General features: G+C 37.7%; 1 protein-coding gene across 1 annotated transcript in view; it reads left to right on the top strand.

Annotated features, from left to right (window-relative positions):
• The first annotated feature begins 1,929 nt into the window (after nucleotides 1-1,929).
• The window catches only part of DMXL1 (Dmx like 1), a 75,334-nt gene continuing 56,892 nt past the window's right edge, over nucleotides 1,930-20,371 (top strand). Inside the window, exons 1-5 of the mRNA XM_061468700.1 lie at nucleotides 1,930-2,103; nucleotides 10,813-10,938; nucleotides 15,438-15,515; nucleotides 17,460-17,538; nucleotides 18,135-18,267. Of these exons, the coding sequence (XP_061324684.1) occupies nucleotides 2,017-2,103; nucleotides 10,813-10,938; nucleotides 15,438-15,515; nucleotides 17,460-17,538; nucleotides 18,135-18,267 (503 nt within the window). The 5' untranslated portion in view covers nucleotides 1,930-2,016. The remainder of the gene's footprint in view (nucleotides 2,104-10,812; nucleotides 10,939-15,437; nucleotides 15,516-17,459; nucleotides 17,539-18,134; nucleotides 18,268-20,371) is intronic.

Genomic DNA, 20,371 nt, shown 5'->3' with positions numbered 1-20,371 from the left:
AGTTGTAAATGTATCATATTGTGTTCTAATTAGATAAAGAATAGAATGAAGTTATCAATAAAACTCTTCCTTTCATTCTTTTACTTGGTGTCCTGAGTTTCCCCTTCTTCCTGAATTCCCCACCTCCTTCAGACTGGGGTCTGTGATTGCTGTCTCCTGTTACCCTGCTATTTCATCATACTGCACATCCTGTGTGCTTTACACCTGGAGTGAATAAGACTTGAAGAAACAATACGGTTCTTCAGGATCTCTAATATTTTCTGCCCAATGCATTCTGGAACAATTCTCTGTGGGAAGGAGTATCAGCTGGCTGCAACCAAAGCTGCAGCAGTTCACAGCCTGAGCCCAGGAGTAGGTGGCTGTGCTGAAACTCACAAATAAAGGCCTCTTGCTGTTTTCAGTCTTAATTTGTGTTCTTTCCTAGAACCTAATGAAAATAATTTTTAACTTAAAAATCCCCTAAGGTTGTTTTATGAGATTCTGCAGCTGGCAGAAGAATAAGATCACTTATCAGTGATCAGCACTCCTGGCAAGGGTAAGAGCACTGTTCATTGATAAGATAGTTTGAGAAGCTTTTTAATCCTTTTCAAAACAAAAGCAATTAGGGTGGTAGGAGTTTATAACCAGACATTGAAGGAATGTCTACACAGAGTGCCAAATCGGATGGATTTTTCTCACATCAGAAGGTTTTAGAAAATAGGAGAAATCTTTATTTCCTTTGCATGAATTACTGCAGCAACCAGTGCTTTTCAATCTGCTTTTCAAAACATGTGAGGCTTGTATTCACGAAAATAATGTGAGCCATCACACCCAAAAGGGTATGAGGTTGACCTTGCTTACAGAAGGACTGGCTAAGTAACACAGGAAGAAAAGGCATTTCCATGTACAGATACATGGTATCACCTTATAAATACTGTGGGATGTGATACAGAAAGTTATGCCTGTACATCATGAAACTATTTTGATTTTGTGTTATTTCTCGGAACAGCTGGTGGGCAGAAAGCAGCTCTAATATCCAATATCTGGATAATGTAAAAATGCAAATGGATGTAGGAGCTGTAATTTACAATGGAAAACACAAGAAACGCTGAAGTCTGCATAAGAAACTGATGGAAAACTAAAAACTAATTACAGTGTGAAAATTAGTAACAAGTTATAATGTGCTTTCAGCGTAGCTGTGCTTTCTTGCAACTAGGAGACGCCTCAATCTTTCAGTACTTTTACAGGTGAAGAGCTATGTAAATGGCAAGGTGCCCTGAGAGGGTGGAGCTGAAAACCCTCCTGCATCAGGACATGCAGGGTTCTCTGCTGTGGCACTTGCGCCCAACTTGACTTTATGTCTTGACCTTTGGTGTTGTTGGAACAAACCAGCCTCCATTAATCCTACTCTTAAACTGTGTGTAAAGCAACACCCATCCTAGATGGCTCTCACTTCCTTTTTCCCCATGTCGTGAGGAAGGTCAAAAACCCGTCTGCCTACAGCTGATCTGGTGTCCCAGGAAAATGTCCTCTTCGTGTCCCAAGTCTCGGAGAACCACATTTCCGTTTGCCAGACACTTCCTCCTGTCACGTCCTGTGGACAGTCGGGGGCTGAGTCCCTCCACCTGTGAAGTAACGCGAGTTAGAAGGGGACATGTTCGGGAACGTTGTCTCTTGCAAGGGCTACCTACTCGGTTCCTACTTCAGCGGGATGGAGCGGCCGGCTGGACACGTTTGGCGTCCGCTTCTGTCAGATCAATTAAGCTCAGCTCATGCTCGGCTCGGCCCGGCCCGGCCCGGCGTCAGGCACGCCACTCCCGTCGCCGTCAGCGCAAGGTGGCATCTTGCGGGGCTAGCTTAACACGAAAGACACACTCCTCACTGCGCCCCACACCGGGCCCAACGAGCGGCCCCCGCTCCCGGCCTCTGCAGACATGCGCGAGCAGGCCACGCCCCCCGGGCTGCGCGGCCGCCGCCTCCTCGGCGCCCGAGGGACTAATCAAGGCTGAGCGGCGGGGGCCGGGGCGGCCTCTTGCCATGAACCTGCACCAGGTGCTGACGGGGGCTGTGAACCCTGGCGACTACTGCTTCTCGGTGGGCAGCTTGCATGATCAGCCCTTCACGGTGAGTCCCCCCACCCCGCAGGGACACGGCGCTGAAAGCGGCTGCGTCAGGCGTGGCGGCTGCAGCCGGCCCCAGTGGAGCGTGGCGGCTCGGCTCCGGTACGGTCGCCGGGCGGTAGCGGCAGTGCCCGCCGCTGTGGGAGCGCTTCCCTGCGGCACGCGTCCCCGGAGCTTGCCTGGGGCCCCGTACAACTTTGCTGAGCGCGGCGGTGAGGGCCGTGCTGCGCCGTGCGGGGCGGCCTCGCTGCCTGGGCAGCGGGGAGAGGCGTGGGCAGGGCCCGGCTGTGCCGTGCCGTGCCGCTCCGAGGTTCTTGCGAACACGGGAACATGGTGGCTGTGATAAAAGATTACATAAACGCAGCCGGTAGGGGCGGCTGCTGCTGCAGAGGGGAGTTGCAGGGCTCGCTTTCTGCAGGAGAGGTAACTGGTGTCCTGCCTGCGGCTAGCTGAAGGAGAGCTTGAAATACGTGTGTTACTCAGTGTTACGGGTTTAAAACCCATTTCTGAACTCCCTGCTGATAGTTACGTTTAAGAGAGAAGAAGCTCCGCAGTATTTAGTAAGGCTAAAACCTTTTATTAGTGTTTGGTTTTCTCCCTTTCACTCTTGTTTTGTAAACAGACTTCTGTTGTGTTTTTCTCCCCATCCTCCCCTGAAATATACCTTTCCTGCCATCCTTTTTGGTCTGTAGAGGGATGAAATAAGGAACAGTGACTATTTTTTACCTTACCTTTTCTGGTCGCCCCTAATTACAGCGTAGTGTGTTTCGAGCTTGTTTGTGGAACGATAGAATGCAGGAGTTAAACTTCTATTTTGCTGTTCCATCTGTTGTACGTTGCTAAAATCAGGTGTCTACCTGCAGCTTCGCTCTGCGGCAGCGGCGCAGTGTCGATGCTGGAAGGTGGGTTACAGTCTGCGTTCACAGCGCAGCACCCTAGAGCTGCTTCCCAAGAGTTAGGCTGCTTCTGCAGCGGCCGTTTAACTACAGCCTCGTTCGGCAACGTGCTTGCTTCCGACAGTGAATTGTATGCATAACTTCGTGTTGGAGGATTTCTTAAACTGCAGCAATTGATTCTTCCGACTTCAGCTGTGCAAAACTTTATGATTTTACGTATTCAGAAATCTTAAAGGCCCACCAGTGGTGGGAAACCATTTGTCGTGAGAAAAGGAGGTTTGCTTTAATGAAGTGCTAGTAAACTTTAAAGCTATATACTTGTAAGTTTTCTACTTTGATATAATTCTGTTTTGAGGGAAATAGTTTGAGTTACTAATGTCATTGAAGGGCTTTCTGCCTCTTATGGCCTAACTTATTCAAAGTGTTAGGGCTCCCCAATGGATAAGAAGAGTAAGAATCTCACTTTGAGGAGAGTGATTGGAGTGCAGTTTTCAGTAACTGTTTCTGTGGTCTCTGTCTTGCAAGATGACATAAATAGACGTAAATAGAGTAACAATATTTCCTATAGACACATTCATCTTCCTTTGTTTTGTCCTTTTTCCCAGGATGGGGATTTAAAACTTCTGACAGGAATATCCTCAACAGCTTTGGATTTGGGTTGGATTTTTTGCCTTTTTTTTTTTCTTTGTTTTTGTTTGGTTGGTTTGGGTTGGTTTTTTTTTGTTGTTTTTGTTGTTGCTGTTACTCATTTTACAGTGCCATATTGAGCTCATGAAATTGCTTAGAGGATTAAGAAATGAAGGTACTAAAGGCAATTTCTGCCTTTTTGGAAAGAAATGGTGGTCTTAACCCTTAGAAAATCCAATAAGAAAAAAGGTCAATTGTTTTCCCATATCTGAAGTCATGAATAAGCATTAATAAGTGTAAATACTGTTGGATGATATGTTACAAATGGAAGAAAAAAAAAACAAACCATGTTTCACGAAACTTCTATGCTTCCATTTTTTGTGGCTGAGAACTCATAGGAGTTGATATTTCAGGGTTATGTACTGTACAGGTGGGGTGAGTTGTCTTTGTGTGACAAGAGAACTTGCTCTTTAATACCTTGTTTTTTTAAGTATTTTTTTTTCTTTTGGCTACAGTATGCTTCAGAATATTATCTGATATGCTGTATTGAATATTTAAGGTGAAAAGTTTTAAATGTTAGATGTTTAAGCTATAATCAACAGATTTTTCTCCTAAACTCAGAAAAATTGGAAGCAAAACTAGTAAAAAATGCATGTACCCACTAAATTGCATGCACTTTTTTGAATACATGCTGTTTTAAGATGGTATTTGAGATACTTGCGCTAGTGGTATGCAGGTTTGTTGTTCTGGCCTTCTTTTTTTAGGATGTGAAGTGTCAAGTGGAGCATGAGCTTCATTGGAGAGAGCACTGATAAAAAGAGTGTTTGACGTGTGTTTTATTTATATATAGAAGAAGGCTCATGAGTATCAAGATATCACAAGAAGCATGCCTGTTTATCTGCTGACAGCAGGTGGTAATAACGTGTGGTACACTGAATGAGAACTCGGCCCTCAGAAATCAGGATTCAGATGTTTGTTAAATCTGTATGCTTCTCCTGAAAGTTAGTTGTTCCATTTACTCTGTGCTTGTCAGCAGTGGAATACATCCTTTACTTTAATTTTGGGTGCTTTTTTCCAGGTCTGAAATATTTGAGTTTAATGGAGGACATCATGTAGGATACTGCTGTAGTCGTTATTAATGAAGCTGTATTCAAGTTACTGGATAACAAGCACTGTTACCATTTTTGTGATTGCCTGGTTTTGTTCATTTTTGCTTGTTCATTTCTGCTTCTGCAATATTTAATTTATTTCTTTTTTCTGCCCCAAGTGTCAGAAGAGGGGGGGAAAACAAATCACTGTGAGCAACTGCACAAGCACAAGGCCAAAGAGTGGTAATGGAAATCACAAAAGAGCAATGGTTTGCAGGGATAAAAATTTGGGACAGAAAGATAAATTGTATGGTTTATTTGAATTCAGTCAGAATCTTTTCTGGACAGATTTCCTGTGTGTGTGATTATTCTCATCCTGGACTTGAGACATGCTTTGTAAGACTGATGAAGCTATGAGCTCCAAATGCTGAGTTGAAAAGTACTTGTAAAACATGTTTTGGATAATTTGGTCAAGATCACACCAAATTTTCCAAAGGAATTAAGTTGTGATATGAAGATTTCCAGCTTTCTATTTTTTTTTTTTAATGAAAGTGTATTCTGTTTCTCAGTAAAATTGTTAGCTGTCTGTCTAGAAAGCACTTAACATTTTCTTTGTATTTAGAACTCCATGATAACTGTAGTGAACAAAATTAACTGGTCATAAGAGACTCAAGAAGTTACACTGTGTTGTGATTGTCATTTAGGGAAGGGAAGGAAACCTTCTAGCTAACTTTTATTTTTATTTTTTTCCCTCCATATTCCAGTTAACCTATTCTGAACTTAAAAACCTAATTCATTTCTTAACAGCATTTATCTAAAAAAACTAAATCCAAAAAAGCCCTCTTTGCACTTCAATGAAAAGTGGAGTTTCTGTGAGACTTGATTTTACGTGCATGGCCTATGAATTTGCCACTTATAGAGGTACATTAGTTCAAGTACTTTTGATAGATAAGAAAGTTTGGTTGTAGGTCGTTTTTTGTTGTTTTTTTTTTATTTTGTTGGTTTTTTTTATTTTGTTGTTTTGTTGTCCGTCTCCCCCCCCCCCGCATGATGGAAGAGTATTTATTTAAATTTAATCTTCGTAATGAAAGATTTTTAAAAATAAGATATTTAAATATAATACTTATATCAAAGCTTACACTAACCTAATAATGGGGGTGGAGGTGAGACCATGCTAAAAAGATTAGTGCAAATTTTTATCTGCACAGGTGAGACTTTTTTTTTGGTGGTGGGTTGTTTGTTTGTTTTTGAACTAGGGTAATTCAGATATGGCTCGTGGTGACTATCTTTTTTGATTTTGACCGTTCTATGCAAAGGAATAAAATACAGATGATACTGCAGTATCACCTGCTTGATAGATTTGTTTGCCTTTAAATTTTATCTTCACTTTTCTTAAGAATGACCTTTGTTGTAAATTTTTCTTAAAAGCGGAAGGAATGAGAAGAAGGGGAAAAATAGGAGAAGTGAGACACAAGGAAGTACTTTTCTCCCACCTGTGCCTATTTTTATTGCATATAACCAGTATTTAGTCATCACAGACTGAGAATGTATTATGTGTATGCGCTCAGTGCAGCAGCAGAAACAGGTACCTTATGTAATTAATAACAATGTTTTTTTTTCTGGTTTTCTAGTATTAAGTTTTTTGTTCCTATGCAATGCTTCTCCTTGGAATAACTTGCTTTGTTTTTGTGTTGTTTGTTTTTTTTTTTGTGTGTGTGGTGTTTTGTTTGGTTTTGGTTATTTTGTTTTTGTTTTTCAATGGGAAATGACTGTTTTCTAAAGATATGATCATAGTTTAGGCTGGAAGGGACCCTCAAAGGTCATTTAGTCCAACCCCCCTGCAATGAGTAGGGACATCAAATGTTTCTTGATAAAATCTTTTTAGTTGGTCAATTTGGTTGTGAGCTGTGGCATCCTGACCTTTGGGACTTGCTTCATTTCATTTGCAAGGGACATAAGAACCCTTGAAAGCCATCAGCCATAAAAATGGCATTGATGTGGCTTGAGAATTACCTTTGATACAGTAACAAAATCAACTGCAGAACAAAAGAAGCAAACGATTATGGGTCATTATATTGGAAAGCTTCCAGCATAGCTGTAGCAGGGAGAGAGAGCACTCCAAATAAATTCCCGTGGGCTGCTGTGTGGTCCCTTAGTCTGTTTCTGCTAGGAGGTTCTGATTTACCTTGACCTCAGCACAGCATTCTAGGTTGGCTTTTTAGTCTGTATGTTCATCCCATATATGTTTGCATGTACTACTATATATATTACTTTATAAATGCATATGTGCGCACACATACTAGTGCATTCACCTGTGGTTAATAGCTGCTAATTTATGGCAGTTGTGCACTTTATGTGAATGATGTAGGTTAAATGAAATTTGTGCAAGTTGTACAAGATAATGCATCAGTCCTTACATAGCTGTAGCAGAAATTACAGCAAAAACTTTGTATGTCAGTACATAGAAGAAATGTTTAGAGGGTTGATAAAAGCAAAATAGTTTTAGAGGTGCTGTGCTATGTAAGAGGTCAAGACCTCTGCTCATTTGGTTTTCTTCTCTTGAGAATAGTGATTTGCCAGTACTGTTCTCTGTTTTTAAGTTGTGTATTTCAGGCTTTCAGTTCAGAAATAAATTAAAATAGTTCATATAAATGTCTGTAGTACTTTGTTAAAACTAACGTGGTTTTAAAGTACTGTTATTGTAAAAATATCTGTTAATCTTTGGGAAAGAAGTATTATTTTAGAAATAGGAGCTGACATCTGGTTAAAATAACAGGTAGAAATTTTGTGGAAACAGTATTGTATGCAAAATCACATTTACTTTCACAGGCCTCATAAATCTTTCACTTCCTAATTTCGTGCTTGTTTTGCTATGTTAGCAGCTAGTGAAATCTGTGTCCATGCAGCTTGAACTAGTTCAATTTTATTTGTCTACCAGAAGAACAAATCATTGTTTAATAAACATTCCAAGAGCATGATAATGTCAACATTACCTGCTTGTCCCCTTGTGCAAAGACAACTTTCTTGTAAATATATTAGGGCATTCTTAAGGTGAAAGACTTTTATGGCTTGCTAAAATCAGACTTGGAGGCTCTGCTTGCTTTAAAAAGGCATTGAGGTTTTATTAATTATTTCTTTTAATTACTATTATTTAGGAATTCTTTCCTAGTTGAAGTGTATGGCAGCATTTTGCGTCCCCCTTCCCATAACCCCCAAGGGCTGGGTAGCGTAGACCCAAGTATGGATACAAGAAATGCTTATATTCTGAAATTGCTCCTTGCCCTACATGTTATAGAACACTTGAATTACCTTTTGGCTTAATTTCCATGGCTTCTGTCAAAATGAAAATGAGTGACATATGACCAATTGTGGACAAGTCATGCAGTGAAAAGATAAAGTTGACCAACAGGCAGAATTGATTTTTGTTGTATCTAAGAGATGTTAGAATCTAGAAAGTATCCTTTTTTCCTGAGTACTGACTTCCATTGTACTATGCTAAAATACCACGTGATTTTCTGAGGTGGAAAAAACTAAATTTTTAGCTAGTCCAGTAGTTAGTTTTGTGCTCTTGTCTTTGAGAAATACTTTTATAGAACACAGTTGTTTAGAAATCTCATTCAGAACTGGAGTCTGGGTTCCAGAGAGAGCATATGAAAATGTGACTTTGCTACACAGAGACAGTCTAATGGATGAGTTGCAGGGGGACAGCAGAGAACCAAAGCAGGCCTTGGGAAAAGGGGAACTCTCAAGCTTCCCTCCTGAAATGTCTGGTCAGTGGGAGGTGTAATGGGATTGGGATGGTAGGCAACAGTAGAAAAGGGAGCTTTTTGCAGTTTCATATATGCCAGACGGCCTAGTTACTTTCTATTCAGAAACTTCTGTTCTTTGAAATACACAGCTTCCTTCCCCTCTGCATCCCTTGCTGTTTGTCTTTGAAATTGTAATTCTCCTGCAGGCAAACATTGGCTAAACCTCAAAAATAACCTCCAAGTCGTCATCCTTCTGCTTGCCTGTAGTTATATTTGGAAGCTCTTTGAGAATGCCTTCCCCCCCCGCCCCCCCAATCTCCCCTTTCTTCCCCTTTTTAGCTCTTTGGGGACGGATCATCTCTGCAGTTTTAAGTGCTAGTCAGTGGTTTTGTAGCTTACTGAGGATTGGGAAATCAGTGTGACCAAGGGTGACTCTTTTTTTTTTTTTTTCAGGAAATGTTGAGAATTACCAGAATGAGAGGATGGAAAGACTATATTTTTCTTCCAGGAATAAGATTTTATAAGGGCACTGTTTTTGTTGTCACTCTAGTCTGGATTCTCACAAGTCTGTTTATAATTGTTAGAACTGAGAGCTGCTAGGATGAGAAGATATTCCCCAACTTCAGAAAGTTTATCCCCAATTCGCGAGTCTTCTTTTTTAAACACACAACATATGAAGTTGAGCAAGAAATAAGTATTAAAAGTAAAATAATAGCCATGTTTAAGCATAACAAAAGGAAGGAGGAGCTATATAGCTCTTGAACAAGAGTTATATTCATAAAGGGACATTTTTAGGAAACAGCAGATCTAGAATGTTTGCATACCTCTGAGCTACTGCTGTCCAGCATAGCCTGGGTTAGCAGGAGACAGCCTTCTGATATACCAGTTTCTAGAGACTCCAATGTGTAGTGTTTGATTATTACTTTAGAGTTCTTCCAGTGCAAAATGCCAAGTGTTCTCAGGACATTTTATGTGTTGAAGTCGGTTGAGCTCTTGATCACATTGAAATTGTTAATTTTTGAATTTCAGGATCACTCCTGCCAGTGTGTATTACTTTATATGCTAGTTCTTGCTCACTGTGGTGGAAATATTTGTAGTGTTGTGATGCTGTGTGCTCTCAGGCTTGCCTGTGAATTGAGAAGTGGAGAGAACCTGATGGGAGAAATTGAGTAAGTCTAAAGATCTGATGAGGCCTACAGGGCCTCTGCAGAAGAACAGGTAGGCTTCCTACAGTCTTTGACACTTCAGTCTTTTAAAGACATTTTTAGTAAAGCAAAGTTACCTCTTTAAAGTGAAGTACTTTCTATTTTATTCTTTTTTTCTTCCTTCTTTTTTTACTTGAAACTGCCTCCGTGTGGAACACTGACTTCCACAAGATGGCTGTGGGAAAAATTATACATATGATACTTCTGAATAATCTTTGTCTGGTGGACTGTGAACTTAATCAGTGAGTCACCAGTTAAGATGGTTTTTAACTAAAGAAAAAAATGTTCTGTGAAGAACAGGTCCAGAGTTCATGTTATTGTGATACTAAAATAGTCACTTCAACACTTGAACAAAAACTACTCAATCTCCTCTTTTCAAATTAGTTTGAAATTAGACTGCTTTGGAACCTGCAATTAAGATGCTGTTCTTTTGACAGTAGCAATTACACTGCTTGAACCACTTCTTGAAGCTGAAGGGGGGACAGAATAGGAAGGGGCTCAAAAACCTGAGCAGTAATAAATGGTCATTAATAAATGGATGGTTATATTCAGTCTGCAAAGGCATTAGAGACAGCATTTCCAATTATCAGGTTATTTTAAGGACAGCTGGTGGTCTGCTGGTTGGAAAGCAGTAACTGAATATTGGCTGGGAATAGTAGTCATAGTATTCCGAGTAAGACTGTTTTGTGAAATGTCTCTGAACCTTTTTGTGGGGAAAATTGTCTTTGGACCAAAATCTCCATAGTTTTTATTGAATTTATTTTAAGGTATGTAATGGTATGATAGTCTAGGTCAGTCTTGGTGAAAATACTCTTACACATGAAAGCATGATCATCAGATTTCAGTTCTGCAAATCTAGCATTCCATTTTACTGCCTTTTTTTCAAGTCAAAAGTGTTTTTATTTACTATACTAGAAATGGTAGGGTTAGCTGTAAGGCAGAATCATTTGTGTCAGTAAACAGAAGTCTTCCGTCTGCAGTTTTTGTGAGACTGTTCTGCTCTTGAATCTCTTGGCCAACTAAAATGGCATTTTTGACCCTTTTATCTTTCTCTAACTGTGGGATATGTGGGCTATACCTTTTCATACTTCACCAATAAGCTGACAGTAGCTAAAGTTTTACTTAATTCTTGTTTTTCTTTTTTTTAGGCATACGCATCAGGATGTGATATTGTGGTACTGGGGACTGACTTTGAAAGATTACAGATAATCCCTGGTGCAAAACATGGAAACATACAGGTGGGATGTGTGGACTGTTCAATGCAACAGGGGAAGGTACGTAGAGCAGTGTTTCTAATAATGTTCTGGCAATGTCATGTTAAGCACCTTCTCAAGGGTGTAGATGCTTGCAAGTTAAGGCAAATACACAGGAGTGAATAGTGAAATGCTGATTGCTTCATGTCTTTTCGGTAAGCAGCACAGTGCATGTGAAATAGTAAGCATGGATAATAAGATTGTAGAAGGTATGTAGGGCTGTACAGGAAGATAGAGATGTGCACAGGGCTGCAAAGAGGAGATTCCAAGGATTTGGCTAAAAGATGAATAAGGTGGAAGCAAAAGTAATTTTTTCACTAGAGCTTCATGCTACGGGGTGTATCATTGATGTGCTTTGACATGTTAGTGCCTGGCAGTAGAGAGTGCTTCCACAAAAATCACTTTTAGATCATCTAGAAAACTGACATCCTTTTCAAGCAATTATAAAGGCTCTAAAATTGCTCTTTGACAGGGTTTTGCTTCCTTGATTTCTCAGCTTTTCTTTTTCTTACATAGGAAAACAACCAGAAATGTTGTACTTTAGACCCTATTAGCGTTCAAGTCCTTTTTGCAGAGATCTTTCATAATAATTCTGTCACAGTAGCAAATATATAACCAGGTAGCTCTGTCCATTAGGATGTTACAGTGTGATTAAGCTATTCAATTCAGTAGAAACTGTGTCTGGGTAGGTAAGAGGTTTTTTTTAACTTTGTTGCTTTCTTGAAGCTTGTGCTAGTGAGGAGATCATGTGAGCCTTCTTCACATCAGTACAAGCTTTATGAGTTGAGAGCTGTGGTTAGATTTTGGTGTCCATCTTGAGACAGGACCTCTGCATGAAAGCTAGTTCATGGTTACATGGGAAGTCTGTGATGATGATCCTCAGCCACTCTATGTTCCTGCGTTTTAATGTTTCAGTGGTGAACTCTTGCAGTGATAGTGAAGAACATAAATGAAAATGAGGAAATGTTCTCGTCTGTGTTTCTGGTACCTCTTAGCCATAAAGACTGCATGTCTTGCTCCATTGGCAGCTGTTAAGTGGAAAGTGTTTTTTTTTAATTCACTGGCTGTATAATAACAGATGGTTACATGAACATGCAGATCATGTTAATATTTTAAAAATTTTCTGCAAATTTGCGAGGTCATCTTGACTGCATAATGCCGGATCTGTATGTATTTAAATAACAAACTGTCCTTGAGCTGTAAACACATGGGAATACATCAAACTACCAAGCTTACTGAACTTCATTTTTTTTTCAGTTTCTTAATTAGACCTGTGGGGTCAGTTTGATTCTGCAAGTTGCTTGCTGTTAGCAATTAAACTAGATGTATTTGCAGAGTGATGAAAATAGTAAGTAGTGAATGTCTAGGAATCTGCTTCTTGACTGGACCAAGAAATACATTTCTAGTTCACTGCTGCAAGGGTGGAATTTTTTCTTGCAGCTGCTTCATCTATATTTACACAGATTTCTCTGTAGTTTATATTCAGATTATTCTTTGTTCAAAATCTACAGGAAGAAGCAAAATAAGATACAAATATTGCATCTTATTTAGGTTGCAATTTTGAATCTTTCTGGAAAGCGTCCAGTTACAGTTTCTAGTTTATGAATTATGTACCCTTTTAATTTTTACCTTTATGGAGAGCTGCTATCAAGCATTTTCTCCATGACAGCTGGCCTTACTCTCTTTGAATGATCTTCATCATTCTTCCTTTGGTTGACAGAACTGTAATGAGTCATTTTCTAGTTATGAAAGTAAGGCATTTTAATTTCTCTTCATTCTTGACCACTGAATATAATTTCAGGTTATTGGGAAGCTAGTGCTTTGTGAAGCTACTTTGAAGTAACAGCTGTTTAGAAGTTCATATATGACCCATCTCTCCCCTGTCTTTGAAGGGTGGAGGACAAATGGTGCCATCTTTTCTCTTACCAGTCTGTTTTTCGAGATAAACTTAATTATCTGTCTCCAAAAAGGAGATGGGTGGGTGGGGGGAATGGATGAAAACTTTTAATCATCCCAAGAATGCATGTATGAATATATTTATATTTACATGTGTTTATATGTGTATGCATATGAACTTTTTTAAAAGCATCCCATAGGTTTGCAAGGACTAGTTTCACAAACAGGTCAATTTAATCTTAGGCCACTGAATTCAGTCTCTTGCTTCTGGTTTTAGGCAGCTTGGTAATGAAAACTTCTTTGTAGGTGGGTATAGTACTTGATCTCCTCCCAGAGAGTGTAAGCTACAAGCCTCTTTGTGCTTCCTCTAGTGAACATAAGAATGAAGGTCAGAACTTTTAATCATAACCTGACAAAACTTTCATTGTTTTCATGGTTTGGCTTGTAGAAATAGCTAAGGGGTGCAAGAATGTGGTCCTTCAGATAATCTGAAATGTTTAATAAAAGTTGATTGTATTTGACTGGTGACATCAGTGTTACTATGTATATAAAGTGTTTTCTTTATGGAACAAACTATTTTACTAATGTCGAAGGAAAATGTAGGTACTAATTAAAAATTTCATGCTAATAGGATACCTGTATAAAGTTGGTAGGTAAAACCAGTAAGCTTGCTAAATAATACATTTTTAAATAAAGACTTGGTTGGTTTTTTGTTGTGTTTTTTTTTTCAGAAATACTAATTATTTTGAATATGAAAGCTCAGCTTTCAATCCAGGGTTTAAAATTTCATTAACTATTCTACAGGGGATTTTTTTTGTTCTGTGTTTCTGGGTTTTTGCTTGTTTTTCTTTGGGTTTTCTTTCTGTTCTGTGTGTTTTGTTGTAGTTGGTGGGGTTTTGTTGTTTGGTTTTTTAGTAGACAGTCTGTAGTCCTTTTCTAAGGAACTGTGATTGATTTTTCCACTGTTCAGTAGTGAGTAATAATGTAACTTAGTATGAGTTACAGATATTTTGATGAATGAAAAATTTTGAGGGTTTCTGTGCTATGCTGGGGCCTAGTGGGGAAAAACAGTAAGTGTATCAAGAAATTATTTGCATTATACTAAAGCTTTATGAAATAAGAACCTGAAGCTGCTAGTTAAATTCCTGATTTGGACAGAGTGGTGAGGGTGGGCAATGTTATTGACCCTAGGACTCGTACAGTGGTGCAAGAATTGGTCATCAAATATTTTGGGTTGAAATGGATCTTTAAAGATGATCTAGTCCCACTCTGCTATAAATCATGTTGCTTAAAGCCCCATTCAACGCAATCCCAAACACTGCCGGGACTGGGGCAGCTACAGTGTCACTGGGCAACCTGCTGCAGGTAGTTTGGCAATTTCTTCAACACACAAATTTGCATTATTCTTTTTGGCAGCATGCTGCTCAATGAGGGCAGGCTTGAGTAACTGTATCATTGTGGAAGCCTGTGGAAACATTCAGAGGGTAGCTGATGCTCTGGATACCACTTGTTTAGCGCTTTGGCAGGCTAATGTTAGTTTGTGTTAAAAACCCACTTAAGAATAAAAACTGTAGAACTCTCCGTGCTTGGAAGAAAGTAAAAATCTAATCAATATGAGTTTACGTAAACTCCTTGCTCTTGGGATGTGGCATAGAATTATCAGAAAAATGAGGTAGTTAAAGAGAATTAGAGAGGGCAAGTATTAGTCTGAGATGTAAAGTAAAAGTTTCTTCAGGCATTTTGCAATTATGACAGTTATTCTTGGCATTTTTGGGTCATGCTGGTGTTTAGGTTGTTACTGTGATAGAAATTTATTTAACTATAATTTTAATGCAGAGGATTTCTCTTGAAGCTACAGATCTATGGATTTTAGGATACTCTGTATGGATCTGTACATTTATACAGATCATGTACATCTGTAGTTAATGGATCCATAAATAATAACTTAGGTATGACAGTATTGTGGTCTTTAAGATTCACTTGGACTGTTTTGACCTTTCTTTCAAGCTTGCTTTTTATACAGATATCTTAAGATAAAATACTCTTAATTTTCTCTTAATGCAGCTTTTCGGTGACTGATACCACTGGTGGAATAAGACTTTGAAATACCAATTAAAGCTGACCATGCTGCAACTTTTTTTGAAGTATTTTGGTTGGCATTCAGTAGTTCTCCTGCTTTTCAGTGTTCTGCAGCTTTCTGCATTGGGTGCTTAGCTTGCATAGCTTGAGTCTTTTGAATGAACTTTTTATAATGTAGCATGTTCTCAGGCCAGGGAACAAAAGTACCCTAAATCAATGTTGATTCCATTTTTGAGAATGTGAACTTTGCAGACTCCTTTGATTGTTTACTTAATTAAATGTAGAAATAACATTGATAATAGATCTAACTGAAAAAGTAAAAAAAAATAAATGCTCATATCCACTCTCAGTAGTCCATCAGAACTAAAGTGTAAATAAAGAATTGTATTTTTATCACCAATACAAGGGAGTGTGGATGTGAGCTTCAGATATATTTAAAAGGAGGGTTAAGAGTAGAATCAACAATTTGCAGTACATTCTTGTTTGTTCTATGGTTTATTTTTTCTCTGTTTGTATATATACATATAAATATGAATCTGTTTTAGATTGCTGCTTCTTATGGAGAAGTGATTTGTATCTTTGAGCCAGTTAGCCTGGTGAAGCAGAACAGTGGTCATCGTAATGTAAGTAACTCATCACTTATTAATTAATTTACTTAGTTATGAAGCCTTATTTTTTTCTGGTTTACTTTAAAGCTGAAGATTCATTTGATGTCTTGTAATGCTAGAATAAAATTGAAAGGTAAGGTGGCCCTTGGAAAGTAAAAATTATAGGAGAGAGACAGACATGTTATTTGAAATGTTCTTTAAAGAAATAGATTTTTCTGTAATGCTTCATACTACTGCAGATTTATCTAATCCTATAATTCATAACTGAAATATTCCAGAGCCTAAAAAGATGGGCACTTTTTGAACCATCCTGTGTAGCCTGATGTGTTTTACAGTCCTTATTTTAACTTTGGTTTATGAAACTGCATGATTTTAATCAAATCTGTAACAGTTTCAAAAATTCTATGGTTTTTTTTTTTTTTTTTTAGAATATATGACCAAATGCTTGCTTATACTTCAGTATTATAGTAGTGAGTGAGAATAGTGTTTTTTCTCTTGATTGTATGGCTTAGTTTCAGTGACAGTAGTTTAGTAAATTAGTGGCCAGAATCTTGATTTCTGGCTAATAGTTTGATTTAAAGCAAATTCTTCAACCATGCTGCTTACAGGGAAAGGATTACTCTTAATAATTAGAAGTGTTGGAGTCTAATTAAAGTCAGTTTGATGATAGGAGAGCTTTGATGATAGTTGACCCCTTCCCATGTTTGGTGTCTCCTTTTGTACTAATAAATTGTTTATGGAGGCTTATAGTAGATTCCCTTCTCTATAGTAACTAGTCATAGCTCAGTCATATGGTTCCTGGTGTACCTGTAAACCAGTGGTATTTTGTATATTAATTAAATAGGTGGTATTGAATAGATGTAATAATTTGTACCACTGGAAAGCAGTGGAATAAAATAATGGTTGAATGTGACAACCTATGCTCATATGAAATTTTCAGGAGTACTATTCTCTCTTTTTATCATTGGCGCCACTGCATCCACACTGAATGTTTTTCTCTACTGGTAAACTACACTTATCTTTGAACTTTGATGTTAGTGTAGTAACTGTAAGCAGTAGGGGAAGCACTCTCCACCCATTATTTGCTTTTAAATATTTATAATTGAAGAAGTACTCTTTTACTTCATTCTCACAGTTAACCTCTATGCAGTAATTTCCAACAGATTTAGACTGTTGTAAAGTTGTCTGTGTCTTCCAGTTACTAGAATGTCCAGGATCTTATCTGAAGGTAGTTATTACTGTTGTTATATTTTAACTTTTACATCTCTTGGTTTGATATTTTTGGAGTGGGGGACGATTACTTTAAAAATGTCTGCATTTGTGAATTAAGAAAAAAAACATTTTGGCTCTTCTTATTATTTCCAGTAATGATTTCAGTTTCTCGTATAATTCAAGGCATCAAATCTTTGCAATCTATTATGAAAACAGACCAGATAAATATTTTGTGAATTTAATCCTCAGCTTGTTCCAGTGAATGAAGGAATGATGCAAAATCTGTAAATAGTAGACTGTCCTGTTGTATATTGAAAAAGAAGGGGGGAGGGAAGTATCATATGTTATCTTGACCTTACCGAAATCCTTTAATTCGACAATACTGCTGGTATCAAACATCAAGTGTATTTAGTGTACTTAATTTTTGATCATTTCTTTTTTAAAAAAGAAAAACACAACAGATTTCCTCTTAAAAATCTCAGATTCTGGTGATGATTTTACATACTGATTTTTTTTTTAGCTATATTTTTCAAATAAGAAGTTAGAAACTTCTATTTTTATGGTCAGATTAATGGAAAGCTGCTTCATTTAAAAATTAGAAGTAATCAATTTTTATTAGATAATCAGTAATTTATTTTAAACACATCCTTCCTAAAAATTGGAGGATGCAGTGGAGATGTACTATTATAAAAAGGGAAGGGAAGAAAGTGTTTTCATATTAATGTTTGTGAATGCTTAACATTTCAGACGTTACATTATCAGTGGCAGAAGAATGCTCAAATCTTACTGGAAGCCATAGCACATAATCTAACATGGGATCCTACAGGTGAGAATTGAATAAAAGAAATATGTACTTGATATAGCAACTAATTTTTTATTTAAATTTCACTGTCTTTTGGGTACAAGTAAAGATTGGTGTTCTCTATAATTCTAAGACAAAACAAAAAAATTGAGTGAAATCTACCTTTTGTTTTTTGTTACAGGAAAGCCAAAGTATTAAGTGCTTCTGTAAGGTCTTGATTATCCTAATCTCATCAGTACCTAGTGTTTAAAAACGTGGTTTAAGTAGTGAAGTATTTTTTGTGAAAGAGTGATGTCTACAATAGTTCTAGGTGTTTCATATAGAGAATAGCTACTTTGAAAATTTATTTAATTTTCACATTTTGAACTGTAGGTGCTCAAATCAAAATGTCTTACATGAGGATATCTTCTTACAAGGTTGAACCAATCTATACTGGTTAGAGGAATGTGTAAAAGGCACACTGCTATTACAGTAACTTTACTATGCAAAAGTTACTAATATCTGGTGTGTTTTGTTCTGCAGTTTCAGCTTTGAAAGACTGCTTGTTTTCCTCTTCCTTCATGGAAATCTGTATTTTCCTACTTATCTTGTAGTTACATTGTTAAAAACATTTCATTTAGGTACTCGCCTTTTAACTGGTTCCAGCTGCCTTCAGCTTTGGTCCAATGTTCCTTTGGAAAACCCTTCTGACAATGACAATACTGAAAGAACAGATACTGGACTTGGTGAATGGAGGTGTATCTGGCAGTGCAAGTAAGCAACTTCTTTAAAGACATGTAATTCCTTTTTTCTTGCTGATTTTTGCCTTTCAAATGAAATATTTAATGTTGTTCGGTTGAATCCCTTTGTATACTGTTACTTAATAGATATTATAGTGATAAACTTGAATCATATTGCTCTTGAATACATAACATTTCTTTCCTTTCAACTAGTTTTGTGGATAATTTATGTTCTTAGGCAGTTCTTCAGTTACACTGAAACACTAGTAAAATACTGAGGGAAGGCTGCTATTGTCCCCATAGGCTTTGTTTCATGTACAAGATGTAAAGCGAAAGCTGCATATTGCAAAATTATTATGCTTGCAGGACTGATTAAAAGAACCTTCCTTCTATGTCCAGTGTAATGCACCTTTCTTTCTCACGTATCTCTCCCCTTACATATATATTTTACTTTTTCTGTGTTTATTCTGCGTATTTGGAACTGTCATGCAAAGATGGATGCATTTTGCTTTACTGCACTTTTGAATGCTCTTTTTGTATGCATGTTGATTTTAATCTTTGTGTCTCTGTATTGGTATATTCAGAAGAGTTTTAATTTAGTACTTTATAAGAATTTAAATCACTGTCCTTCCTGCCATAGGAAGACTTTCCTAATACATCAGATGCACTCTTCTTCACATCACTGTTCTTTATGGCAGTCTCCTGAAGAAATCTCCCAATGTGACTGGCTGGGGGGCAATCCTTACTTGAAATTATTCTTTATGAAGCACTTAGCATTGGTCATGCAGTTCTCTGGATGTACCTAAAAAAAAATCAAGCAAAAAAAAAAAACAAAATAGCAAACCCCAAAACCAACACCACACTCCACCCCTCCCACCCCCCCAAAAAAAACTAACCAAAGCAAAACCACTGAAGCCAGAGCATCTTTTTGTAATCCTTTGGTTGTTGCTTTTTCTGTGTACGTTAACATTTACATAGGATGTGTTTTAAATCCCAAGATCATCCAGATGACAGCTGAAAAGATCTCCTTTGAGTACAGTGAACTTTCTAACTAAAAGAAGTTGAAGACTTACTCAGTTTATTGAGTCTCCTTTGGACTGTCATCTCTCAGCCTAATAGAGGAGGAGTCAGCCTGTAGATAGAATGCAGTGAGAATCTGGGACTGTGATAACAGTGGTCAGGATCATACAGATACTGCTTTCCTCTGTCCCTTCAGTAATATGTTTTGCATCTGTATCATAAACCTTACAGAAGGCTTCATAGCTCTCTACCTGGTTCCATCTCTTAAACTCTTTTATGGAGGAAAGAAGACTGAGTGTTTTATACTTTGAATTAGTAGTTCTTGTAAAGGGTCAACAGCACTTGCTTTGTCTGTTTATGTCTGTATGTCTGTATGTCTTCTGGCACTTTTAGTTCAGTTACATTTAGAACGGGTTTTTCTTAAGGAAAGAGTTTCCAGGGTTGTGATTTTGCAGTACTAGCCTTTGCCAGAGTAACTTGTGATGTCTGAAGGAGGCATTCCCAAATGTCTTCACATTGGCTTTATTAGGAGGATCTTACTTAAAGATAGCTGGAAATTTAGTTTGTTGCATAGCTTTTGTAATTGACTTCCTGCTGTTACAACACGCGCTAATTACATCATGCTCTTTAATGACCCAATGGCTTAATTCTTCCTGAAAGTTAGGCCTTACATGATACATGTTTAATGAATTCAGGATGAAAATGTACACTTCATTTGTCTTGTGCAGTTAAATTCTTGTGTGTTCTTGCTGCCATTAATCAGCTTGTCAATCAAGCAGTAGCTCAATGATTCAAAACCTGTAGAAGGATATGATTTATTACACTTCCAAGGAAAGTAAAACAACAAAAATGAACCACATACTTAGCTAAGATTATTTTGATGTGGCATCTTTTACCAGTGTGACCCTTTATGTAAAAATTACTTTCAGATACTTCTAACTACATTATTATTTTTACCCCTTTTTGTTTTCTTGAGTTAGAATTGTAGAAAGTATAAGAAACTGAGGTATTTTTCAAATGAGTTGGAGGATAATATGGGACACCAGAAGTCACTTTGAAATCCAGACAATTGTGAAGTGGAAGTAGAGAGCATTTTTGTGCACAGTGTAACCTGTTAG

This window comes from Pezoporus flaviventris, unplaced genomic scaffold (genome assembly GCF_033815535.1).
Source record: "Pezoporus flaviventris isolate CSIRO_AGI_PZ_B2104156 unplaced genomic scaffold, CSIRO_AGI_Pfla_v1 ptg000050l, whole genome shotgun sequence".
In the NCBI taxonomy this organism is placed as follows: domain Eukaryota; kingdom Metazoa; phylum Chordata; class Aves; order Psittaciformes; family Psittacidae; genus Pezoporus; species Pezoporus flaviventris.
This window is presented reverse-complemented; position numbering and strand designations above follow the sequence as displayed.